Below are 26,679 nucleotides of genomic sequence, written 5' to 3' on the forward strand. Positions count from 1 at the left end.
TTGTTTTGAAAGGCAGTAAGAGAGAGCGTGAGCTTCCTTCCAGGGGTTCACTCTCCAAATGCCCACCACTACTCAGGACTGGGCCAGGTGGGAGCCAGGAGCCAGGAACTCAATCCTGTCTCCTGCATGGGTGGCAGGGACCCAACTGCTTGAGCCCTCGTTTGCTACTTCCCACAGTGCGCATGGCCAGGAAGCTGGAGTCAGGAGCAGAGCCAGGACTCAGACCTAGGCATGCTCACATGGGATTTGGGGTCCCCAGTGGGGTGTTAACTGCTGTGCCTGCCCCCAGGCTCAGAGCCTTTGTCCGGCAATAGCACTGAGGCAGGATTTAATACATTTGTGTTTGTTTTCATGGAATAAATGGCAAATGATAAAGAACTTTCATTTAGGGCGGTGATAATGTTCTTCTGAAATTAAGTAAAAAAGCAAGCTGATTTGATTACAGCAAAATAATATATAAGTGGCCGAGCAGGAGGACAGGGAGACAAAGTGTCGTGGAGGTGGTGTGCCAGTGGCTAACACCACCAGGCTGCGCCGAGTGCAGGGCTGGAGATGGTGTTAGCCCTGTTTGTTCCGGCAAGGGTGGTATTCATTTCTGCCCAGTCCCTTGCACAAGGCTGGCTGCCCTGTGGCTGTTGAATAAGGCTGGTGGACTGGGCAAACCTCAATGAGGCAGCCATCACCTCCCTGGCTTCCTCTGTGGGTGTGGGTGTGGCGGGCTTTGGGGGCTGCAGCAGCAGGTAAGCTGGGAAACCCATCTGTGCTCCTAGGGTGGGAGGCAGGGCCAGAAGGAGGGGCTCCAGAAACTTCCACTGCTTAGGGACCTGGAATTAGGGTCTGAGAGGTTGTGACCTTTAGGGAGGGCCTGGCCCCTCAGAACAGGAATGAACGTGGGAGGATTTTACACCTTCATGTCCGTGTCCTGTTATCTGGCTGTGCACTTGACTCAGACGAGCTTCCCCCTCCCCCCAGCAGAGCCAGCCATGCTCTCAGTGGCTGGGGAGGGAGATGGCACCTCCACCCCTCGCTGGGCTGGGCTGAGGGCAGTGCCACATCGCCCTCCGGGCCACGGGGCTGCAGTGGTCCCTCAGGTACCCTGGGCAGTGGCCGAGACCCTTCCTGCTCTTTCCCCACTCTTCTTCCAGACCGATCTTCAAGTCACTGCTGGTGTTCTTGCAGCCTGCCCAGCTGCCCATCCCGGGGTGGGGCCTGGGTCATTCACATCTTTGGCTATAAATAGCTGTCCAAGGCCATATCTGCGATCCCTCACCACCCAGGCAGGCCCAGGGGAGCCCAGGGCCATTGCTAATGGATGCTTCATAACCAGAGCAGGTGCATTTCGGACCCGCTTCGGTGCTCCCTCCCCTCCACCCCAGCTCCAGCCCACTGGAGAGGCGGGTTGGGAATTCATTTGTCTGCTGGCTTCCCCCTCCAGCCCGGCCCCCTTCCCTGCCTGGATTTTCTGTTTGCTTGAACACCAGACTATATGAAAAACAAGGCAAATTGCCTCTGGAACTTCCTAGGCCCCGACAGGGCTGTTTCCAGAGACAGACTAATTGGCTCATTTTAATTCCCTCCAACCCCCTGCCCGATTCCTTTCCCCCAGAAGGAACAAAAGGGGTTAGTGCAGGGCCGCCAGGATCTAGGGGACAAGGAAGCAAAAAGAGGTAGACGTGGGGGACTTAGGAGCGATCCCCACTTCTCCCAGGAGCTGGCGTGACCTTCCCGCCTTGGGTGCATAAGCGAGGACGCGGCTCGCCCGCCAGCCGCGTGCAGAGGCCGGCGTGGGTGCCGCAGCCCCCGCGAGGCCCTGAAACCGGTGCCATGGACTGGGGACGCCCGATCTGTGTCTCTGGCGACCCGTCGGTGCCGGAGAAGTTGGTTGCTGACCCGAGGTTGTACCCCACTCCCAGGGAGGGCCCGCAAAACGGAAGCCGACCCCAGCCCTGGCCCTCCAACCCACAGACTGCGAGGACGTGGGAGGAGGCGCCAGCTGTGGCTCAACGGCCCGGCCCGGGGCAGCAAGCGCAGGGCGCGCGCTGCCTCCCCGTGCCCGTTCTCTCCTCTGCTTTAAAGGCAGTGACCGCATCGGAGAAGTATCCGGGCGGGCGGGTGTCTTTGCCCCGGGCGGCAGCCGCGGGAGCGCAGAGCGGCGGCCCGAGAGGGCGGGCACGGGCAGAGGGGCCGGGCCGGGCGGACCAGGGACTCCCGCGGCCGGGGTGCGGGAGGCGGGGCCGGGCGGGGTCCGTGCGCGGGCGGGCGGCGCGTGTGAGCCAGAGCCGGGGAGCCGGCGAGCCTCGGAAATGCCCGCGCTCGGGGAGTGGACGCCGGCCGCCCCACGGGCCCCCGCGGAGACGCTGAAGGTCGCCAGGAAGTGAGCGCCCGGTCACCTGACCCCCGGGGCGCACCTAGGCGGGGCGGGGCCCATGCGAGGCGGGCGGCCGGGGCCGGGGTGCGGGCAGCGTGGAGCGCGCGGAGCCGGGGCGGCGGGGACGCGCGGCGGGCGAGGGCGCGGCTGGGCACCGCTGGCCTCGCCATGTCCCAGCCGGCGGAGAGGATGCACTGCCGGAAGGCGGGGATCCGCGCCGCCGTGGTGCTCATCGGACTCCTGCACAAATCCCGCAAACAGAACAAGGAGAAAAGGTAACGCCGCCCGCGCGTCCCTCAGCGGCCCCTGCTCTCTTCGGGGCAGACTTTCTGGACGGGCATTCGGCCCCGTGTCGGGTGGGGGAAAAGCTTCCTCCGCGGATACCAGCGCGGGGATGCGAGTCCGGGGCTTCCCTGTGGACGCCCAGGCGGCGGGGGAGGCGCCTCGGGGTTCATCCCCGACTGAGGGGCTCAGAGCTGTCGCCCCCGCAACCTTGGCCATTGGCGGCGCCCTCCCCGCCGCCTGCAGCGCGGGGCGCCCCGCGCCAGCTTTGGGCGGCAGTGGCCGGCGCGGCTTCTGGGCAACTTGGCTGAGCCGAGATCCGCGTGCTCCGTCCGTCGCGACCGGTGCCCGCGGGCGAGGGGCGAGCTTGCGGGGTGTCCACAGCCGCCCCACTCCTTTCCTGGGATTCTCAGTCGCGGACTCGTCACCTTCCGTGGGTTTGCTTCTTGGTGTGGAAAATCGTTTTGTCAGGCAGTTTCAGAGATGCGTGGAGACCTGGGGCTGAGATGTGTGTGTGTGGGGGGAGTTGGAGTGGGTGAAGGAGCCCCTGGGACAGCGCGCTGGGGTCTAGCCCCCAGATGCAGGCCTGACAGCCCCCAGGGGCTGGCTGTGCAGGTGTCGGCTCCTACCTTCTTGGCTCCTGCCGGGTAGGGTGCGTCCCCAGCCACTGAGGGGCGTTGATGCCCAGGGGCCTTGCTGGGTTCTGACTTCCAGAGGCCTTTGGCGTGTTTGGTGCTGTATTCTGCACAAGACAAGGGCTGGGGGCAAGGGCAGCCCCCTGGAGCCGGGCATTCCCTGGACCAGCCCAGGAGCTGGGTGTGCCCTGGGCAGGGGCTTGGAGAAGGTGGATGGGTTGCCCTGGTGGGGCCCCTCCTGTCCCGGCTCCCCATACTGTCTCATAAAGCAGTTCCCACACATGGGCTGACTGTCCCGTGAAATGACTTCAGGTGCTTAAACGTGGTTGAGTCACCCAGCGAGAAAGTTTTTCCCGTTTTCAGTTGTATAGCAGTCCTTGTAATTTCTCCAGTGGGAAAGCCTCAGATTGGCTTTAGCACCTTTTAAACATCTGCTCTTCTCTCTTTTGTAGCAAAGGCAGATCGGATCCCTGGCTCAAGCCCTGTGAGCCTGAACCATGCCTGTCTAGAAGGTAGATTGTTTTGGTTTTCTTTGAATTTTTAGGATTCCCTCCTAGTTAGGGCTGGTGGTATTGACTTTCCCATTTGTGGTAGTGACATAAAGCATTACTTTCAATGAAATCCGTGGAGTCCGCAGAATGAGTCTGTTGAATAGGAAGCGTTAGCAGTATGAATGGTATTGAACAGAGCGGAAGTGCCGCAGCTGGCTTAGGGATGCTGGTGCTGGGGACAGGTGTGTCCAGCAGACCAGGCTGCCCGCAGGACCCTGGAGCCCCTGGCTTCAGATCTGGGCCCTGAGTGCCTCTGCCCCTCACTCCCTTTCCCTTCCCTTCCCTACCACGTTTTGTGTGACCCCCCGGAGGGAAGATGGGAGGGTCTGCTTTGAGAGTGACAAGGAGATTACTGACCCTGGGGGCAGCCCGTGGGGATGTTGGACAAGCCCCTGCTCGGGGCCCTCCAACTTCTGCTGCTGGCTCCGTCCCGGCTCCCGGGCATTGCCATAGTTTTCTTTTTTTCTCCACCCTGGGTTTCAGTTTTGGCTCCACACAAAGAGCTTGTGAGGCTCAAGTGAGAGGCCAGGGTGGAAAGGCTACACACAGAGCTGCCTAAGGATGCAGGGCCTTGCTCAGCACCTGGTGCCCAGCGTGGCGTGTCTGGTGGCGACTGCCTCAGTCACGTGGCCAAGACCAGCCACGCAAGGCCGAGGAGGCTGCTGGGCGCGCCCCTGCTGGAGTCTGGGGGTGATGCGGCCCTTGGCATCTTGCCCTCCTCCCTGGGTGCCGTGTGTGCATCCCTGCCTCTTCCTTCATTTCCCGGTGGCATCTCGTCTGTCTCTCATTCGTGTCCCGGTGGCGTCCCGTCCACCTCTGGTTCGTGTCCCAGCGGCGACCATCCGTCTCTCCCCGTCCACCTCTCGTTCGCATCCCGGTGGCATCCTGTCCAGGCGGTGTCCCGTCCATCTCATTCGTGTCCAGGTGGTATCCCATCCACCTCTCGTTCACGTCCTGGCAGCGTCCTGTCCAGGCAGTGTCCCGTCCATCTCTCGTTCGTGTCCAGGCGGTATCCCGTCCACCTCTCGTTCACGTCCTGGCGGCGTCCTGTCCAGGCGGTGTCCCGTCCATCTCTCGTTCGTGTCCAGGTGGTATCCCATCCACCTCTCGTTCACGTCCCCTTGGCGTCCTGTCCAGGCGGTGTCCCGTCCATCTCTCGTTCGTGTCCAGGTGGTATCCCATCCACCTCTCGTTCACGTCCCCTTGGCGTCCTGTCCAGGCGGTGTCCCGTCCATCTCTCGTTCGTGTCCAGGCGGTATCCCGTCCGTCTCTTGTTCACGTCCCGGCGATGTCCTGTCCGTCTCTCAATCGTGGCCTGGCGGCATCTTGTCGATCTCTCGCACCGGCCGTCCTGATGGTTTTGGTCATGGACTTGGCCCACCTAAGGGAGGACGAGGCTGGGTTTCTTCTGGCAACCTTTGTTTCCCTTGTTGGACTGGGGAGCTCCTTTGTCTCGGAGCGGGAGAAATCAGCGCAGTGCACTATTGACCCTTGCTCTGCAGGAGCCAGCTGGCCCGGGGAGCTGGGCAGGCTGCAGCTGCCGGCCTGCCTTCAGCGGTCCCCGAACTCCATGCTGGGGGTCAGATTTGCCGAGTCCTTCCTTCCTCCCCGGCACGTCGCAGGGCGCGGCTCAGACTCAGGCCACTCCTTGGCCTTCCACAGGCCTGGTCGGCCCATCGACCTTCCCAGCACCTTTAAGTGACAGGCGCCTGCAGAGAGTGCTCCCGGTGTCTTGCCTCAAGGGCTCCAGGGATCACATGTGGCTTGCAGTACTGTCCTGGTGGTCGTTGTCACCCTGCTGCTGTCTCCAGGCTACGTGGAAATACCGCATAGTACGGGGCAGGTGAGTGTGACACGGAGAACGGTGACGAGACAGACATCCCATGTAGCCCAGGCCAGGGGACTCCCACACAGCTCCCAAGAACTGTGTGCAAAGCTCTAGGCTCACTTTGCCTCTCGTGGCCCTCCTCATCCTTGATGCGACCATTGTCTTCAGGAGTCAGGGGCCAGGCGGGAGCGTCTGCCTCTTCCTGGCTGTCTCCCCGCGTTTCTGTCGCCTGGGGTCCTGCACGAGCGGTGACGTGTGTACGAGGGGACCCGATCCTGTTCGGACACGGCTCCGGGAGGCAACTGCATGCGGTCGTCCTCTGAGACTGCAGCTTGGAGCCATTGCCGCGGCCACATCTTTGGAAGTGCTCTGATGCCCAGGGACAGCTTTCTCGGACACACAGAAGGTGAGGGAGAGGTCCCAGCATCCCCTCAATGGGTACAGAAGTGGGGGTGGGGGGCTTGGCCCTCCCAGGGGGACACCGGTGCCTTTGATTGGGAGGACGGTGGCAGAGGAACCTGAAAGATGTGGGTAAATCAGTGTGGCCTTGACCCTGACCTGAACCAGACTGAGACCAGGGAGCATAGAGGAGGGACCGGCGTGGTGGTGCCACGGGTTAACCTGCCACCTGCAACACGTGGCATCCCCTGTGAGTGCAGGTTTGAGTCCCACTTCCCATCCAGCTTCCTGCTCATGGGCCTGGGAAGGCAGTGGAGGATGACCCAAGTGCTGGGCCCCTGCACCCACATGGGAGGTTTGGCTGGAGTTCCCGGCTCCTGGCTTCGGATCAGCCTAGCCCTGGCTGTTGCAGCTGTCTGGGGAGAGAACCAGCAGATAGAAGACCTCTCTCCCTGTCTAACTTTGCTTTTCACATAAATGTCTTAAAAAAAAGAGAGACAGACTGGTAAAAAGTGAGCTTAGAGGAGAAAAAATGCAGTTTTTTTCTTTGGGACGTGTGAGGAGGAAGAAAGGGATTCCCTCATCATTGAGCAGGGAGAGCAGTGAGCCCGTGAGCGGGAGCTGCCCTCGCCGTGGGCAGCGCCTGTGGCTTGTGAGAGGAAGCCGGCCTGAGCTATTCAAAGTTTTTGCTGCAGTTCCCAGGCGTACACAGAATCTGGGGGAATAGCAGCCACTGCCGGCTCCCAGGCCAGCTTGCAGCACTGACCGGCTCCACTGGAAGAGTGGCCCGAAGTGCAGTCATGGGGTGTTTGAGGTTGGGGTGTGTTCTGGGGCCTGTGTCGTGAGGTGATGTCATCCTTGAGGGAATACACCCAGGCGGCTGTGACGTCACCAGGGGCAGGGTCCTTTCTTTCAGATTTATTATTTTTATTTATTTGGAAATCAGAGGGAGAAAGAGACAGACAGATGGCTGCAGTCTGCTGGTTCATTCCTCAGATGCCCACAGAGGCCAGATCTGGGCCGGGCTGAAACCAGGAGCCCCAAGACTCTATCTGGGTCTCCTACATAGGTGCCAGGGCCCCAAGTCCTGGAGCCGTGTCCTGCTGCCTGCCAGGGTTCTCATCAGCAGGAAGCTGGAACTCGAATCCCAGCACTCGCACGTAGGATCTGGGCCCAGGATGGGATCCCACGGGATCATTGTCCCATACATGTCGCATATGACTGCAGGGTCGCTGTGTGGTGCACAGCTGTGGTCCCAGACACTTAATTACTTCATTCCTGAATATATTTCAGTTTGTATCTTGGAGGGAAGAATCGGGATTGTTCTATGGAGAACCTGGAGGGGGGTGTCACCTGCTGTCCTTTCCCGTGCTCTCCTGTCACCTGTGTTACCTGGAAGTGGTGTTTAGCTCTAGGGGTGCTGTCAGATTTTGGCTTGATGTTTTTTGTCTGGGGTCGACCAGGCGGCGGAGTTGTGTGCTTGTCTTTGTGATGTCGGCAGCTGTTAGGGTTTGTTCCTCAGATCTGAACCTGATGCCAGGAGGTCCACCTGTGTCCTGCCATTGGCGATGGCCCCATGAGCTGCCGGGCTCAGGATCTGAGCCTGTGGGCAGTCCGGGGTTGGGGGGGTGGGGGGCTGGCCTTGGAGTCCCCGAGTCCCCGAGCTGGAAGGCGAGTGAGGTGGCGATGGATCCTCTTCCTGGCCCCGAGCAGAGGACTGCTTGTTAGGAGCAGCCGGGTCCTGCCCTTTCTGGATGCCACTGGGTTGGCTGCTGTTGCTTTAAACAACACACGTCTCCCTCGATCAGCGGCCACCATTGGCCTCCCTGACAGCCTGAGGAGTTAGACCCTCGGGTACTAAGGGACAGAACTGGGGGCGTGCGTGAGTTTGATTCCTCTTCAGTCGCTATTTTCTTTTCCAAGCTTCTTGTCTCCCTTATCCAATCCCCTTACAGTTGAATTTAAAAGATTTATTTAATTTATTTATTTGAAAGAGTTACACAGAGAGAGGAGAAGCAGAGAGAGAGAGAGACAGAGGTCTTCCATCCGATGGTTCATTCCCCAATTGGCTGCAATGGCCAGAGCTGCACCGATGTGAAGCCAGGAGCCAAGAGCTTCTTCTAGTCTCCCATGCAGGTGTAGGGGCTCAAGGACTTGGGCCATCCTCCATTGCCTTCTCAGGCCACAGCAGAGAGCTGGATCAGAAGTGGAGCAGCTGGGACTTGAACCAGCGGTCATGTGGGATGCTGGCTCTTCAGGTCAGGGCATTAACCCGCTGAGCCACAGCGCCAGTCCTGGTACAGTAGGGTTTAAACAAGTCGAGCAAGATCGAGACTCTGACCTGCGGGAAGCCCTCTGTAGGCTTCCTGCTGGCCTTAACATGCAGTCCAGCCTCTGTGGCTGGGCCTGCCCCGTGCTGTGTTCTCTGGTCTCACCTCCTACCACTTTAGCCCTCCTTTACCATGACCACTGTACTTCTGCTCCTGAAACAAGTAGAGTTTGTCCCTGCCCCAGGCTCTTTGCACCTGCTTAATTAGCTGGTGCTTCTTCATCACTGGACTCTTAACTCCGATGCCATCTCCTATTTAAAAGGACTCCCCTGACGCTCCAATCTAGCATCTCACTGCAGTCCTTATAGCTTTACCCCGACTTATTTCCTCTGAGATACTTATTAGCTGATATTATCTTGTTTCCTCAATAAACAGATTGTTGGCTGTTTCCTCCCCTGGACTGTGGACTGCCTGAGAGGAGGAACTTTGTCTTTCTCGCCCATGGGTCCCCACTGCACAGACAGGGCGATGCAGTTGGTCCTTGCTGAACCACAGATGGGTGGGTGCCCGAGGGACACGGAGTCTGCCACTGCCTGTTTCCCCGAGGTCCTCTGGGGCAGGCTTTAAAAATTACTTATTTACGTGAAAGGCAGAGCTCAAATGGTCACAACAGCCAGAGCTGGGCCAGCAGCCAGGAGCTCCATCCAGGTCTCCCACGTGGGTGCAGAGGCCCAAGCACTTGGACCATCCTCTGTTGCCTTCCCGGGCACATTAGCAGGGAGCTGGATTGGAAGTGGAGCAGCTGGGACCAGAGCTGGCCCTCTGGTAGTGGCTGCCAGCGTCGCAAGTGGTGGCCTAACCCGCAGTGCCATGCCTGCCCCACAGGTGCCCTTTCTTGTCTGAGGTCGGGCAGTCTCCAGCAGATTGTGGAGAGAAATGCAAATGACGCTGGCACCGGCGGGGCGCTGTTGCAGTTTCTGTGACCCCTTGCCTGCCTCCATGTGGCCCTGGCTCCTGGTTCCTAGATCTCAGGTCCTGGAGCTGCTGCCTGGCAGGCGGAGGCAGGCTGCCTTCATTTGTGCCAAGGAGGGGCCAGTGGGCGTCTGAATCGGTGACCAGTCGCCATTAGCTGGGATCTATTTTTTCTAAACGTGGTTTTATCTCTTTGGAGCCCGCGTGCTGCACAGATGGCTCCTTACCAGGATGTTGCCAAATAGAGAGCTTGCCAGGCCTGTGCGGTTAAACCAACGACAGTCGGTTCTGTGCTGGGTGGGGGGGCCTTGCTGAAGAGCCCAGGAGGTTTCTTGGTCTTTTCGAGCCCAGGAGGCCCCTCCCCACCCCCTCCTCCTGCCTTTCCCCAGCAGACTGAGTGTTGTTGCCAACCGAAGTCACGCAGAGTGGGTGAGGTGGGCAAGGTGGCTTCAGGTGGACCCTGCTTTGGGTTTAATAGCTATTTTAGAAAATGAATTCTGGCAAGCGAGGCTGGTTTTCCGTGTGCGAGAGTTACATAACATTTTAAAAAAGCAAATTTGTTTAAGTAAAAAATTGTGAGTCAATTTGAAGAAAAGTGTTAAGAGAAGGTACAGGGATTTGGGAAGAACTGGGACGCGGATGTGAAAACGGCTGCAGTTCTGGGGACGTGGCTGGAGAGAAGGGGCCCCTTCTTGTGTGTTAAGAGAGGGGCTGGCTCGCACCAGTGTCCTGGGATGGCTGTGACAGGCCAGTGCTTTGGGAAGGTTACTGTTGGGTCCTCTGCTGAGAGCTTGCTGGTGTTTTTGTCTGACTTCTATCAATTTTTTTTTTAAAAAAGATTTATTTATTTATTTAAAAGGCAGAGGCAGGTAGAGAGAGAAAGAGAGAGATCTTCCATTTGCTGGTTCACTCCCCAAATGACCACAATGGCCAGAGCTGCACCGACCTGAAGCCAGGAGCCAGGAGCTTCTTCTGGGTCTCCCACGTGGGTTCAGGGGCCCAGGGACTTGGACCATCTTCTACTGCTTTCCCAGGCTATAGCAGAGAGCTGGATCGGAAATGGAGCAGCCAGGACTTGAATCGGTGCCCATGTGGGATGCTGGCATTGCAGGCTGCGGCTTTGTCAGCTATACCATAGCTCCGACCCCCTGACTGCTATCAATTTTTAAAATATGATTTATTTATTTATTTATTTGAAAGGGAGAATTACAGAGAATGGGAGGAGTAGAAAGAGAGAGAGAGAAAAAACAAGCCTGCATCTGCTGGTTCACTCCTTAAATGGTCACAGTGGCCAAGGCTGGTTCAGCCTGAAGCTAGGAGCCAGGAGCTTCTTCTGGGTTTCCCACGTGGGTGTAGGGGCCCAAGTCTTTTACCCATCTTCTTCTGCTTTCCCAGGTGCATTAGCAGGGAGGTGGATTGGAAGTAAAGCAGCTGAGACTTGAATTGGTTTCCATATGGGATGCCGGCATTGTGGGTGGCAGCTTAATCCACTGTGCCACAGCGCCCACCCCATCCTCCCAATTTTCATGTCTGTTGTCCTGCGTGGGCGTTTATGCTCAGAGGAGGAGGGGTGTGCTGGGGGCAGGTGTTGGGGAGCAGAACCTTTAACCCGTGTCTGTGCAGGCCTGGAGGCTGTGCGCCTCTCCACTGTGTGATTCAGGGCCTGAACCAAGCACTGTGCACCGCCTGGCTGGTAACAAGTGCTTGCTGTTGTCATTCTTGTTAAGGCACTGGGGTGGCCATGGGGGGGACTTCACAAGGGTCCAGGAAAATGGAGCTAAAAGATTACTTTATTTGGTGCAAAAACTTGAAATTCATTTATGTTTTTTTATGGGCTTTGTAAGAATGAGTTATTTATTTGAAAGGTGGGGGGGAGGGGAGAGAGAGAGACAGAGGTATCTTCCATCCGCTGGTTCATTCCCTAAATGACTGCAACAGCCTGGGTGTTGTCCAGGCTGAAGCAGGGAGCCTGTAACTCCACCTGGGTCTCCCATGTGGGTGGCAGGGCCCCCCCAAGCACTTGGGCCATCCTCTGCTGCCTTCCCAGGTGCATTAGCAGGGAGCTGGATTGGAAGTAGAGCAGCTGGGATTTGAACTGGCGCTCTGGTTGGGGATGCACCACAACGCCTGCCCCTTCTGTGGACTTTTTGAAGACCCCTTGCATACACGGACTTCAAAAAATTTTGCACCCAAAGACTTATCTTTTAATTCCATTTTCCATAAGTTTTTTGGAACTCCTGAAACTTTTTGAGAGGGCTTCACAAATTCCATGGAAAATGAAATTTAAAAATCATGTGAATTTATTTATGAATTATTTGAAAGGCAGAGAGAGAGAAACTCTTACGCAACGGTTCAGTACCCAACTGTAACTCTTATACTGCAACTGTTGGGGCTGGGGCAGAAGCTGGGAGCTGGAAACTCAGTCTGGGTATTCCCTGTGGGTGGCAGGAGTCCAGCCACCTGAGCCATAGTGGCTGCCTCCCAGGGTGAGCAAGAGCAGGAAGCTGGAGTCAGGAGCCAGAGCCAGGTATGGAACCCATGCATTCCAAAATGGAACACGGGTGTCTTAACCGTTAGGCCAGACACCCCTGCTGTCTGTGAGTGTGCAGACCTTAAGGGCACAGCTGTGTGAATTTTCACACCCGTACCCACCTGTGTAGACACCACCTGGATCCAGGAATAGAACTTCCCAGCACCCAGGCCGAGTTGCTTGTGCCCATCAAGCCTGGCCTATCGCCTTGGGGTTTCTGCTAAGTGTGGCGGGGTGGCCTTGCGCCTGTGATAAAGTAGGGAGCGGGGCGCTGTTTCTCTCCTAAGCTGGGTGGGGACAGCATGGCGGTACGGAATCCCAGCTGATTTCTAGGTTGGGGGTTGGGGGAGTGAACTTGGTTTCACCTCCCTTCCAATGCTGTGTTGATTCACTGCCCTTGCAGCAAGGGTGCATTGAAAAATTGTCACTTGCTTTTAAGCTTATCAGTTCTGAGCACTGTGTTGCGTGAAGGCTGGAGCTGCAGCCAAGGCCTTCCCGGAGCCCCCCAGGGGTGGGTGCCTGGCCTGGCTGGCAGCTGGGGCCGTCCCTGGAGACATGTTGGCTTGGTGGGTGTCCTGGGACGGCTGACTATGCCACGTGGCAGGGTTCCAGTGCTTCTCTGAGGGCAGGAGGGCATAGCCATGGATCCGAGCTATTGCCTTGTCTCCCTTCCTCTGCCTGTCTCTATTTATTTGAAGATCTTTACTGAACACTTGGAGCTGTGGGGGACGACTGTTGTTGTTGTCCCCGAGGGCGCCTCCTGGGTCCCATGGTGGCGGCACCTCCCTCACCCCTGGCACAGGGTCTGATAAGAGGGGTGGCAGGACCACCCTGTCTTTCGCTGTGTTTCCCATAGCACCTGCTGTCCGGGTCCAGAGAGAGGGGCCAACAGCACCCTGCCCTCTAGATGTTTGCAGTCTGAAGCAGAGGCCGGGAGCTGCCCTCCCCACCGACACCTCAGCTCTCTGGGGAAGCTTACAGCCTGGGCCAGCCCCGGTTGTAGGCCCTGGGGACACAGCAGTGGACAGTGCAGAAAGTGTGGCCAAAGCCCTACCCCACCGAGCTTCCATTCTGCAGGTGCTGTCTTAGGCCCACACGCTGTTTCAGTCCCTTTGAAGCTAATACTTTAAATGAGAAGGCTCCACGTTATGAATTTGTTTTTCGGTCATCTCTGAGAAGTCAGAAGATCTGGCAGTGCTGGCTGGGCCTGGCTTTGCTCATGGCACCTGCACTGCTGGACCCCTGTCTGGTCACAGGGCCGACACCTTCCAACTCCCTGCAGCCCCCCCTTCCTGGCCATATCTGTGCTCCCCGCCCCATAGGTTGTCCACGAGGAAGTGGGGTGCTCCTGTGTGGCACAGCCGGGCATGCCCTTTGGGCTGCCTTGGTTTGGTGCAGGGCCATGGTCATTGGCAGTGAGGGGTCCCTGCTGTCAAGCTGGGCCCCCTGCAGGAGCTGGGCTGCAGAACGGCTACTGGGGGTCTGTCTGCAGATGTCTGTTCTTCCTTTCCCCCTCAATGACCCCAAATAAAGAAACAGAAATTATGGGAGGCCGGCGCCGTGGCTTAACAGGCTAATCCTCTGCCTTGCGGCGCCGGCACACCGGGTTCTAGTCCCGGTTGGGGCGCTGGATTCTATCCCGGTTGTCCCTCTTCCAGGCCAGCTCTCTGCTGTGGCCCAGGAGTGCAGTGGAGGATGGCCCGAGTGCTTGGGCCCTGCACCCGCATGGGAGACCAGGAGAAGCACCTGGCTCCTGGCTTCGGATCAGCGCGATGCGCCAGCCGCAGCGGCCATTGGAGGGTGAACCAATGGCAAAAAGGAAGACCTTTCTCTCTGTCTCTCTCTCTCACTATCCACTCTGCCTGTCAAAATAAATAAATAAATAAATAAATAAATAAATAAATTTAAAAAAAGAAAAGAAATGATGGGAGACTGTGCTTTACAGGGCAGAGGCTCAGGAAGAGTGAGAGAAGAGACAGGGACAGAAGGCACCCAGAGCCCACTCTGGGCGTGCACCAGGCTGGCGTGTCACCCTCATTTATGTCCCTCTCTGCACGGCCCTTGCTGTCGTCACCTCGGCGTTTCACAGAGGAGAAGGCTGAGGGTCACCCAGCCGGGGTGGCGGCAGCAGAATTCAAACCCAGAGCTGTCTGATGCCAGTGTCTGTGCCATTTCTCCCACCGCCAGTTCCGTGGTGCCTGGCGAGACTCTTAACCTCTGTGCACCTGCCTCCCCACCACCCGGGAAGGTGCGTGGTGCCGCTGCGGGGAGCAGGCGTGTGCGGGCCTCTGAAGCATGGAGACCCAGGCATCTCGGCAGCCCCTTGTTTCTCAGGGAAGGATCTGGAAGGGTCTCTGGGCAGATGGGCTCCTTTTGAGGACTTGGTGGGAGCTGGGGGAGGGGTCTTGGAGGGTGGAAGAGTCTGTCCCATCGGCTTCAAGTAAGCTGCTGCTGCCCTCACTAATCAGGACAGAGATCCCCACTTCTCTCTACGTGACCGGGCAGGTTACCTGTGCCGTCTGTGTTTGAAGACAGCATTCATTTTCATAAGAGGTTGAACCTGCACACAAGGGCAGGAACAGAGTGGAAAGCGAGAGGTAACTGAACTGGGCTGGCTGAGACCTGGATCTGCTCACGTGTCAGGAAGGGCTGAGAACATGACTCACAAAGGCTGCTTACGGTGGCGCTGGCCGGGAAGGCCCCCCCAAGGGTGTGGCCACCTGGAGGCAAGGCAAGGCCATGGGCCGTGATGAGAACAGAGACACCTGGCTTCCCCCTCCCCCAGCCCCCAAGGTCTCCCTGCAACACTCACCCTCCCTTCCCCTCCATGAATGAGATGCAGGTGGCAGTCCTGCTTTTAAGTGGGTGGTGGTCCAAATGTTCAATTCACTTGCATCAGACTGGGGAGAGCCAGGTGTGTCGTGGGCATGGGACAGCCGGGCACAGGAGGGGAGCAGGCCCTCTGCCTGCCTTACAGCTGCTCCGTTCCAGTGGGAAAGCCCAGCTGTGCCCCAGCGAGAGGAGGGTGGGTGAAGGCCTGCAGAGTGCTTGGGAGGGCCAGCGAAAGAGGAGACTCTACCCCGCACCAAGGGTGGATGGGTGGGATGGGTGGCATTGGAAGTGGGCCCATGAGGCAGCGCAGGATTTCAAGGAGCTGGGGGAGTGCACTGTGGTTCAGCGAAGTGTAGGTGAAGGAGTAGGGCCAGGAGGGGCAGGGGACACGATCGGAGCCCAGCCTGAGTGTGGCGTGGATTCCGTACTCGGCAAGTGTGGGAAGCAAGGCTGTCCGGATGGCCGCCGGTCACCGTGTGCTAGGGGTTAGCCTGGGAGGGGCTCCCCTGCACCTGCTCCTCTTAAGTGCACACAGCTGCTGTCAGATTTTCCTTCACGAGATGGCTGTGGCCAAAGCTCCTGTCTGTGGACCCCACTGTCTCGGCCTGTTGGGCACCCCAGGGAGCATGCATGAATGGAGTCAGTGTCACACACACAGTGGTGGGTTTGGTGGTTAAAAGCTGTAATTTTATGATGCAGAGCTCCAGGGCTGATGGTCTTTGTGTTGGAGGGGTGGTGGGTGGTACCCCAAAATGACAAAATGATTCTTCTGATGGGGACTTTAGCGAGTCGGTCAGGGACCTCTGAGTTGCAAATGACAGACCTCAGTTCAGATTAACTTCAAGGGCAAGAGGAGGTTTCTAGTCTAGGTACCTGGAAAGCTCAAGGGGGAGGATTCGGGCCTGGCCTGGTCCAAGTCCAAATGCTTCCTTGGCGCTGGTTCTGTCTTCCCGTCTGGCTCTGCCCTCCTGGGGTTGGCGTCCTTCTCGGAGTAGTCCTCACAGGGAGGAGGATGGCTGTTCTCAGACCGTCCTGTTGCCAGGTTGGACACACCCACAGCTAGCACACATCTGTTCTTCCAAGTGATGTCAGCAGAAGTCCCAAGGATGGCTCTCCTTGGCCATGGTGGGTCACAAGGCAGAGCAATGAGTGGGTCTCGTACCCACCCCTGACCTCCTCACCTCTCCAAGGCCCCCTCAGGGCCATCACATTGAGGGTTACAAGTTCAGACACAACCTTGGGGGTCCACCTGCACTCAGTCCACACCACACTTCCACGAGGCACCTAGAATGGGCAAATTCATAGAGGAAGAGAGTAGGGCAGAGGTGATGGAGTGGGAGGGACAGAGTATCAGAGGTGGTGAGAAAGTTCTGGAAATGGCTAGTGGTGGTGGTTGCACAACACTGTGGATGCTGCTGAATGCACACTTAGAAGTTGTTAAAATGTTAAGAACAGGCCGGCGCCGTGGCTCACTAGACTAATCCTCCACCTGCGGCGCTGGCACTCTGGGTTCTAGTCCCAGTCAGGGCACTGGATTCTGTCCCGGTTGCCCCTCTTCCAGGCCAGCTCTCTGCTGTGGCCCAGGAGTGCAGTGGAGGATGGCCCAGGTGCTTGGGCCCTGCACCCGCATGGGAGACCAGGAGAAGCACCTGGCTCCTGGCTTCAGATCAGCGCAGTGCGCCGGCCGTGGCGGCCATTTGGGGGGTGAATCAATGGAAGGAAGACCTTTCTCTCCATCTCTCTCTCTCTCTCTCTCTCTCTCTCTCTCTCTCTCTCTCACTGTCTAACTCTGCCTGTCCAAAAAAAAAAAAAAAAAAATGTTAAGGACAAGCACCCAATCCCACATGAGCCTGACACGGAACCTCAGTGTAGCGCAGGAAAAGGGAATGTGCCTCGGGTGGGCAGGTGGGAGTCGCTCCTGCCTGGTCTCCTTTGGAGCCAGAGAGCCTTGGGGGCCCCAGGGAGGCAGCAGCACCCCGTTCCCTAACTGTCCCTCATCTGAAGTGGGGGGTCCCGTGGGCTCTGTCCTGCCTTGGCCGTCCCCTCCGAAGGTGGTGTTGCTGGAGGGAAGCCCGGGCCTGGGAGCAGGTGCAGGAGCTCACCTCGTGTGAGCTCTGCCTTCATCGCAACGTTCCCTTTCCCGCTTTCTGTGCTCAGGGACGGTTGTTGGGCAGTGCCTTATGTGGCTCTCCCGGGTGGGGACTTCCGGGGGCTCAGCCAGGGGACCCAGGAGCAGTGTGGAGAGAGGAGCCTTGGCCGTGCGCCACACGGATGGGGGGCTGGGGTTTAGCAGCCACGGTGTGGTGCCCCAGTGACCTGCCAGCCAGCCCCGAGATGAGCGGTGGCTGCCCCAGGGTGGGCTTCCGCGCTGCCCCTGACAACTGCCTGAGCCAGAACCCTCCTCTGCACAAGCTCTGCAGCTTCTTGCTAGTCGCATTTTTAAAGGACATGTTTATTATATTTTTAAAATCCATGTTCCTTGCAGAAAATTTGGAAAACACAGGGAAGTACAAAGACTAAAATACCAGTCGTCTGCAGTCCCAGATGGGGCATCGCACAGATACTCACGATTAATGTTGAATAGGTCTTCTGGTCTCTTCCTATCCACACACGTACCCTCCCACACAATGTATTTACATACATCTATATCCGTTTCTCTGTGTTATAACTACATTGGGATTATATGTTAGGTACAGGGTGTTTAGCCGAGACTCTTGGTGGTGGCCGGCGCCGTGGCTTAACAGGCTAATCCTCTGCCTTGCGGCGCCGGCACACCGGGTTCTAGTCCCAGTTGGGGCGCCGGATTCTGTCCCGGTTGCCCCTTTTCCAGGCCAGCTCTCTTCTATGGCTCGGGAAGGTAGAGGAGGATGGCCCAAGTCCTTGGGCCCTGCACCCGCATGGGAGACCAGGAGAAGCACCCGGCTCCTGGCTTCGGGTCAGCACAGTGTGCTGGCCGCAGCGGCCATTGGAGGGTGAACCAACGGCAAAAAGGAAGACCTTTCTTTCTCTCTGTCTCTCTCTCTCACTATCCACTCTGCCTGTCAAAAAAAAAAAAAAAAAAAAAAAAAAAAAAAAAAAGACTCTTGGTGGCAAGTGAGAGAAAGCCGACTTGAATCAACCAAACAGAAATCTGGGAGTTTATTGCCTGGAAAGGGAAGGACCTCAGGAACAGCTGGATCCAGGACAATCTGTGGGTTTCCCTCCCCTCTGTCTCTTGTTCCTCCCCATTGGCTTCATTTTCTGGGATCTCCTTTCCCACATGTGATTCCGGGAGCAGTTCTCAGGGGCCGGGATCCATGTCTATTTCTGAACCAAAGGACTAGGGGATACTGATGGGCACTGCAGGGGTCAAGGGCTAATGCCTGTGGCCAGGAAACAGGTCTGTCTGGTGGGAGGGGAGCAGGTCCCTAAAGGAAAGGAAGGTGTGTGTGTGTGGGGAGCTGATTCCCAGGGGGAGGGGCAGCAGTGAGTTGGACAGCGAAGACCACAAAGGCTGCTGTGCCGTTGGCCCCGGCCATGGGGGCTGGCACGGTGTGAGCCCTCACTCGCTCCCCCTTGGAATGGAGTTCAGCTGGTAGTGTCCCGTAAGCATCCAGTTCAGCAACACCTGCCAGCATTGTTCTCGCATCTCCCTTTGCCCCACTGAGGCACTGTTGGGAATTCTCAGACATGTCTCGTACCACATGCGGTTGGTTGATGTGGTACAGAGTTCATTCACTGCAGTGTGGCTGACGTAGCAAAACATGGGACATTGCCAATGCCTGTCAATAGGGAAGTGGTTACCCGGATTGTTTCCTGTTCATACCGTGGACTATACTTTTTTTTTTTTTTTTAAGATTAACACAGAGGGAGAGGCAGAGATCTTCCATCCACTGGTACATTTCTCAAATGGCTTGCAGGCTGAAGCCAAGGGCCTGGAGCTCCATCCAGGTCTTCTACATGGGTGGCAGGGGTCCAAATACTTGAGCCGTCCTCCACTGCTTTTTCAGGCACATTAGCAGGGAGTTGGATTGGAAGTGGGGCGGCTGGGACTTGGACCGACACTCATGGGATGCTGGTGTTGTAAATGGTGGCTTAACCTGCAGAGTCACAACCAGCCCCCATGGACTCTGCCTAAAAAGAAGAGTGAAGCTGTCTTTGTACTGATAGAAAGCTGCTTGTGTGTGTGTGTGTGTGTATATATATATATGTATGTATATATATATGTAATGTATGTATATATGTAATATAAACTAGAAAAATGTTTATTCACTTGAAAAAGAGTTCTCCTATCTACTGATTTACCCTAAGAATGCCTGAAACAGCTGGGGCTGGGCTGGAGCTAAAGCCAGGAGCCCAGAACTTAATCTGAGCTTTCCACATGGGCAGCAGGGATCCCCAGAGTTGAGCCATCACCTGCTGCTCCCTGGGGTGTGCATTAGCAGGAAGCTGAGAGAGCTGAGCTGGGCCTGGAATTGGGCATCCCAAGTGCTGCTTAGCTGCTAGGCCAAGCCCAAACTCACCTCCTCCCCCCAAGATATTTGAGAAATGGAACTCAGCTGTAGGATAGAATGTACAATACCCTGTACTACCTTTTGTATAAAAAAACTTGGGAAATTAAAACTCCAACTTTGTGTTGGCTTGCATTTGCATAAGGAACCTGCAGAAGGGAGCATAAAAACCATTTCATGGCCTGTGAACACTGGGCAGCATACCTCCTAATAATTTTTAGGTTTTGAACCACACCAATATATTGCTTATTCAGATCAACACATCAGTTTCCTTCTGGGCTAATGAAAAAGTTCTGAGGGAGACCAGTGTTGTGGTGCATTGGTGAAGCTGCCAACTGTGACACCCGGCATCCCACATGAGCGCTGGTTCAAGTCCCAGCTGCTCCACGTCCAATCCAGCTCTCTGCTAGTGCCCTGATAAAGCAGCAGCAGATGGCCGAAGTACCTGAGTCCCAGCCACCTACATAGGAGACTCAGATGAAGCTCCTGGCTCCTGGCTCCGGCCTGGCCCAGCCCTGGCTGTTGTGACCACTTGGGGAGTGAATCAGCAGATAGATCTCTTTCTCTCCCTTTCAGAAATATAAATCTTTGGGGCCAGCACTGTGGCACAGCGGGTTAACGTCCTGGCCGAAAGTGCCGGCATCCCATATTAGCGCTGGTTCTAGTCCTGGCTGCTCCACTTCTGATCCAGCTCTCTGCCATGGCCTGGGAAAGCAGTAGAAGATGGCCCAAGTCTTTGGGCCCCTGCACCCACGTGGGAGACCCGGAGGAAGTTTCTGGCTCTTGGCTTCAGATCGGCGCAGCTCCGGCCGTTGTGGCCAATTGGGGAGTGAACCATCAGGTGGAAGACCTCTCTGTCTCTGCCTCTCCTCTGTGTAACTCTGACTTTCAAATAAATAAATAAATAAATCTTTAAAAAATATATAAATCTTTGAAAAAAAAAGTTCTGAAATTGGATGGTCGTGATGGTCACACACCACCTTGTGCCTGTACTGATGCCACTCAGTACCTTAAAGTGTTGACAGTACATTTCAGGTGATACATGTTTGACCCATTAGTAAAGAAGTGAAAAAAAAAAAATTAACAACAACAAAAAAATGAAATCAATGGAAGAAAGAGCGGTTGAGCGTTGGAGCCATACAGCCTGGGTTCGAATCCTTGCTCTCTCAGTCCTGAGCTTCATGACCATTGGCAGGTTACAAAGGAGGAGAACTGGTTTGCTTAGAGTGAGTTTAGGAAAGAATCTGTGTTCTGAGGACTAAGTGAAAGGTAAGGGGCTCCCTCCTTGCCTGCCAGGGTAGGAGGGTGGGGTGGTATCAGGCCTCTCTGGGCCACCAAGGTCAGCGGCCTCCCCTCTGGCTAACTAGGCATTTGCATTTAGATGGGGTTGTGGAGACTGAAAATATTCAAGACCCCACAGGAGGAATGGTTGGAATTTCAGAGAGAGTCACAGCTCCTCCCTGGGGAATGCTGGCCTGGTCTCTTCCTGGGGAGTTCAGCTCTTCCAGTGGAGGTGGGGCAGGAGAGGGCTGGAGTGAGCCACCCCACGGGGCTTCAGCTTGGCCCGGAACGGGGAGTGGTGGCACAGGAGAGGGGCAGCAGGACAGCACCCAGGCTGGTAAATGAACCTGGACCAGCTGTGTGGGGAAACTGAGGCAGCGAGTGCAGGCATCACCCGGAGGAAGGCACAGTCACCCAGCCAAGCAAAGCCCCAGGCTCCTGCCGCCCACACTGGCTGCTATACTGGCTGCTCTCCTTCCCTGCAGGAAGACTTGATCCTGGCTTGGCTCGGCTTCCCACCGGTGTCCAGCAGTGGCTTTCCTGTGCCAGCTGAGCAGGACCCCACCTGGCTTCCCTCCGTCTCTGACCCCACCCCTCTGCTAGGTGCCCTGTGTTGTGCCTGGACACCTCCCCCCCCCCCCCCCCAGCCTTGTTCTCCATCCCTAGAGGGATCCCTGGCCTCCCTCTCCACCCTCACATTCGTCCCTCCTGCTGCGTCCCCGTTTCTGTGGCTTGGGATGGTCCTCGACTCCTCTCTGTTGGTCTTATTCCCCAGCACCTTCTGGTGACACCCCCTCCGTGATGCATCCAGAGCTGGGCCACTTCCCACCTGCTCACCTGTGTCAGTGGGATCCCCTCTGACATCAGCTCCCACCTGGGTGGCAGAGGTGGTCTTTGAGCTGGCCTCTCTGATGCCACCCTGGGCCCCTCACAGTCTGTTCTGAGCAGCGCGGGCTCCCGTGACATCCCATCACCCCATATCTGAGCCAGAGTCTTGGCCTCAGCTCCTGCTCTTTACCTGTTGCTGGGCTGTTTGCTGACCCCTGACCCACTGAAGTTCCTGCCCCGGGACCTTTGCATCCCTCCCAGGAATGCTATTCTGCAGATACTGCTGCTGGCTGGCTCCCTGGCTGCCTGTAGGCGTTCTCCATTGCCACCACATGGAGACCCTGTTTATGTTTGCTAACTTAGCCTTGCTTTGTTTTTCTTCAGAGCATTTTGTCACCACTTGGTATACGCATTGTCGGTGGTGTTGACGTCATTGGGTGTTTATTATTCTTTTTCCTACCCGAATATAAGCTCCTTGAGGGCACAGGTCTGTCTGTTCCGGTCCTGTCCCCTCTGCATGCCTGGAACAGCCCCTGGCGCGCGCACGCAGACACTCGCGTGTGGAATGTGGTGCTGGGGCAAGGAGGGGAAGCCGCCTGCAGCCCTGCGTTGGGGACACCTGTGCAGACTGACAGCGCTGTGTGTGTGTGTAGGGGGGCCTCTTGAGCCGGCCAGGGAGGAGGCTTTGGAGTGGGACGGGAGCAGGATTATGGCGACTGCGAGGAAGAGGTCAGTAGCTTGGAGGTGACCGTGGAAGGGGAACTGGAGCGATGTGGGTGGACCTCAGAGAGATGCAGGAGGTGGGATGGCGGGGTGGTGGAGGCAGAGCTGTGCCTCCCACACTGTCCTGGCATCTCATGGAAAGGCAGAAGGTGTGGGTGGGGCGCGGGTGACGACTGTGGCGCTGCTCTGGGGCCGCAGCGTGGGTGGGAAGGGTTTGCACCTTGGGCACGGTAGGAAGGTGGGCTGGGAACACTTGGTGCCATTAGTGGAGAGAGGGAGCCTGGGAGGAAGGAGGGGCTGGGGGCAATGATGAGGTCCCTTTTGGGTGGTTGGCTTTGAGGTGCTGCGGGGACCCCCCCTTCCTTTCTGGGAGCTGTGTCCCTTGCCATCAAGGGCATTGGTTGGAAGGCCCCATGGGGGCTGGTGACAGGTGTGTCCTCACTGGCTCACTGGGCGTGAGGCTGGCCCCTGCTGCTCCAGCAGCCTTTCCTGGGGCCAGGAGGGGGAAGCTGGACAACTCTGGATTCTGCGGGCTGGGGGGAGGGGCGGGCACTCTGGTTTTGGCACAGCTGTGCCAGATGGCCTGTGCTGGAGGATTTGGGGGTTCCTGCAAACCTGAGTACAGATCCTACTTAGCCACCTGGTAGCTGGGTGGCCGTGGGCAAGGCACTTCCTCTGTCTGGGCCTTAGTCTTCTCATCTGTGGGATGGGTACTCACAGTGTCCTCTTTGTGCAGTAGTATGAGGGCCAATAAGATGGCGACAGAGGCTCATCTCAGGAGGGTGTGACACAGTCTGGATGGGCGCGGCCTTGCGCACAGCTGTGGCTTGGCCAGCTCTTTCTTTCTCTGCCATCTGTGCACCTGGCTGGGCCCCACCTCCAAGCCCTCTTGCAGAGAAGGCGTTTGTTTCCTCCTCGGTCCTCTCCTGGCTGTGAACCCTCGCCCCCTGTTCCGATCAGGAGCTGCTGATTTATGTGGCTCTGGATCCCAGCAGTGCCCGTGCTTGTCTCTCCCCTGTGAGCCCTGGGGGCAGTGTCGTCCATCCGTCTGTGTCCCTTGTGAGATTGTGAGGTCCTGGGGACCCATGGGGGACGAGGTAGGCCTGATTGCTGCCCTCCTGGAGCAGTGGGGGAGGGGTGCTGGCACTGTAGGGCCAGCAGCAGGGCGTGGTGGCAGCTGACAGCGCAGGAGGCCCTGACCCGGAAGGGGTGCCAACACCTGACATGTCAGGGGCCACTGGGCAGGGACCCGGGGGCCAGCGAGGACACAGGTGGGGGTGTGGGCAAGGACAGAGGTCCAGGCAGGGGTAGCAGGTGCCAAGGCTTGATGAAAGGGAGAGGGTGATCTGTGGTGTAGACAGGCGAGGGGAGCAAGCAGGAGGGGGCGAGGGGCCCTGGGCAGGGGGCTCTGGAGGCTGTTCGAGTCAGGGTTTGGTCCAGAGGCTCATGAGGAGACACTGAAGGGCAAAATCCACATCACATGTATGTGTGTCTGTTTTTTTTTTTTTTTAAATTCTGGTAAAATTATATACAACTTAGTTTTTAAACCATTTTAAAATTTGTGAAAAAAAATTGTTTATTTGAGAGAAATAATGAGAGAAGACGCCCATCTATTGACTCACTCTGCCCAAATGCCCATAACAGCTGCGGCTTGGCCAGGGCTGAGCTGGACCACGGCTGGGCTGGGCCCAGGGCCAGAGCCAGGAGCTGGCAACTTGATCCAAGTCTCCCGTGTGGATCAGGAACCTAGTCACTTGAGAATCACTGCTGTCGCCCGGGGTCTGCATTGGCAGGAAGCTGGGGTCAGAGTCACGCCCAGATACTCTGATGTGAGATGTCTCAGATGCTGGGCACAGGCCCGCCCGCCCTTTTCAAGTGTCCAGTGTGGTGGCGTTAAGTGCGAATGCCACATTGTACAGCCACTGCCACCCTCCTCGCCAGACTGTCCTCATCCAAGCAGAGGCTGTGTGTGTTGGGGGTCATCCCCACCTCTCCCCACACCTCCGGCCATGAGCAGCCACCTGTCTATGTTTTGTGTCTAGGTTTTTAACCCGTTCCGGGCGTTTCGTAGCCACGAGCTGTCTGCTGGGTGCCTGCATGCCTGGCTTCTTTGTCCTCGCGGTTGCTCTGTGCTGTGGCAGGTGTCGGCACTCCCGCTGCGTGGCTGCTCCGTGTTCTGTTCATGCCTTTGCCCGTTCACGACCATTTGGGCTGTTCCCACCTTTCGGCTATTGCGAGGAGCATTGCTACGGACACTGGGGTGCACGTTTTTGTTGGAACACCTGTTTTCCGTTCTTTGAGAGTGGAGTTACCGGGTCATATGGTGACTCTATGTTTACTCTGTTGAGGTGCTGTCAGCCGGTTTCCAAAGAGGCAGTAGCATGGCAGCGTGTATGGGGGCTCCCGTTTCTCTACACCCTCGCCAACACTCGTGTTTTTCTTCCTCCAGATATGGCCATGTATGAGCAGATGATCAGCTCTTCATGTGGGAATGGTCGCTGTGTCTGCTCGCTGGAGAGTGGGTTGAGAGAGAGCAGTGGACAGAGCTGGGTTGGGTTGGGGTTGCTGTTGTCCAGCTGAGAGATGAGTGACAGTGATACTGGGGTGGGGAGACAGCATATACCGGGGAGGTGGTGGGGACTCTGTGGTGCCCTGGAGGCCTCGGCAGAGGGGAGTGGGGGCTCCAGCAGGACTTACAAAGGACCCACATGGTGGGTGCTTTTGAAGCCAATGCTCAGTGAGTAAATGCCAGACATCCCCCCTCCCCCCGAGAAAAATGGGGACTGAGCTCTGAGGGCCCTACCCCAAAGAGGTCTGGGAGGGGTGGGGTAGGAGCTGAGGGTGGGAGCAAAACAAGGACACCTTGGCCTCAGCCGTCTGTGAGACCCTGTTGCGGGGGCTGGGGACCTGGCGAGGTGGGGTCGAGCTGAGCGGAGGGAGGGGCAGTTCTGAGGGCCCCCTTCCCGAGGCTGATATAAAAGCGGGTTGGGCTGGGATGCTAAGCACAGCCTGCAAGGGGAGTGGTCCAGGGCACACTCAGGGTCTCCTCCGTTCTTAGTACTCGAGGAGGGTTCTGGAAGGACTGGGAAGGAGTCCGGCCAGCCTCTGGCACGGTTCCCACTGCTGTTCCGCCGCTCCGCAGGCCGCCCTGCCTGCTGGGCCTTCTCCAGCTGGGCAGCCTTTAACGGGAGGATCTGACCTTGATCAGGAGCGCTCACAGCCTCCGCCCCTCCCGCCCCTCTCCACCCAGTCCGCCTTTCCTCTCCTCTCTCCTCTTTCATCCTCTGCTCCCTTTCCTCTGCTAATCTGTAAAGCTAACACCTTTTTAAAAAGTCGTATTTAGCTTCTCCATCTGCAGGATGAAGCTGTGGTCTCCCTTCGGGGGTAGCTTTTGAGCTGTGGGCTCTGTTCCTGCCGGCCGTGGGGCCATTGCTGTGGAACCCTGGGGCGGCCACTGTGTGGCCTGGGGTCTCGCCAGCCAGTGCTCGGAGGCTCTGACCCACTTAGGCAAGCGGGCGGCCCTTTCTCTCTGCCCCTGCTCTCCTTCTGGTCCAGAGAGAGGCCCGCAGAGACCGGGCAGGGGCCTGGGCGACTCCAGCCAGCCTTTGAGTGGCAATAGAGATAAGAAGCACCCTGGCTGTGTGGACAGTGGGCTTTTGTCAGTCCTGGCCTCTCTGCCCACTCTCCTCTGTCCGGGGAGAGTGGACGTGTCAGGTCAGGGAAGTGTTGTTCAGCACTGTTGGAGCAGGGTCTGTGTGTATGGGTGGGTGTAAGGGGCACAGGGGCTGGCCCTTGGAAGATTCTAGTTTGCACTGCAAGTGAGAATCATCCCTGTATGACAGGACCCGGGTGGAGCAGAGAAAACGAGTGCCACAAACTCCCTGCCTTGCTGTGGATCTGTTAGGATGCAGAGGGGGGAGTCAGATCTTGGAATCAGAGTTCTTGCGTATAAAAAGGGGGTTTATTTGCTTATTTATTTATCTGAAAGGCAGAGAGTGATAGTGAGCAAGAGAGAGAGAAGGCCTGTAACAGTCAGGGCTGGGCCAGACTGAAACCGGGAGCCAGGAGCCCATGTGGGTAGCAGGGACCCAAATACTTGCCATCACCTGCTACCTCCCAAGGTGCACATTAGCAGGAAGCTGGATTGGAAGCGGAGCTGGGACTCAAACCCAGGCCCCCTTCTTACATAGGATACAGGCATCCTGCACAGTGACTTAACTGTTGCACTGAACGCCTGCCCCCAGAGTTGTTGTGTGCAAGGTGTGGTTCCTGCCCTGATGAGCTGTGTGCCCTTTAGCAAATCCTCAGCCTTTCCCAAGCCTCAGCTGACGCAACTGCATGTACGACGAGCACACCTCTCCTCCTCCTCCCAGCCACCGTCCCAGAACCACGCCTGGCGGAAGAGGTGGGCATAGACGAGCTCAGATGTCATGCAGTCAGCCCTCAGTACCTGTGGGTTCCACGTCCACGGATCCAACCAGCCACAGACTGGAGATGCTAAAAAAAACAAAAAAAAAACAACAACAAAAAACCCGATCGAGTCTGCACTGATCATGTGGACAATTTTTTTCCTTTTCTTTTTGGCCTTCTCATTATCTACCCCCCCCCCCCCCCCAATGCAGTGTATCAGCTGTCTACATAGCTTTTCTGTTGTATTAGGCGGTGTGAGTTGTCCAGAGGTGACTCAGAA

At 57.1% G+C, this 26,679-nt stretch overlaps 1 protein-coding gene across 1 annotated transcript in view; it reads left to right on the plus strand.

Moving 5' to 3' along the window:
* Positions 1–2,536: 2,536 nt before the first annotated feature.
* RAP1GAP2 (RAP1 GTPase activating protein 2) overlaps positions 2,537–26,679 on the plus strand; it is a 145,388-nt gene continuing 121,245 nt past the window's right edge. The window contains exon 1 of the mRNA XM_062175762.1: positions 2,537–2,643. Coding sequence (XP_062031746.1) covers positions 2,537–2,643 — 107 coding nt within the window. The remainder of the gene's footprint in view (positions 2,644–26,679) is intronic.

The sequence above is a fragment of the Lepus europaeus genome, chromosome 18, assembly GCF_033115175.1.
Source record: "Lepus europaeus isolate LE1 chromosome 18, mLepTim1.pri, whole genome shotgun sequence".
NCBI classification, from domain to species: domain Eukaryota; kingdom Metazoa; phylum Chordata; class Mammalia; order Lagomorpha; family Leporidae; genus Lepus; species Lepus europaeus.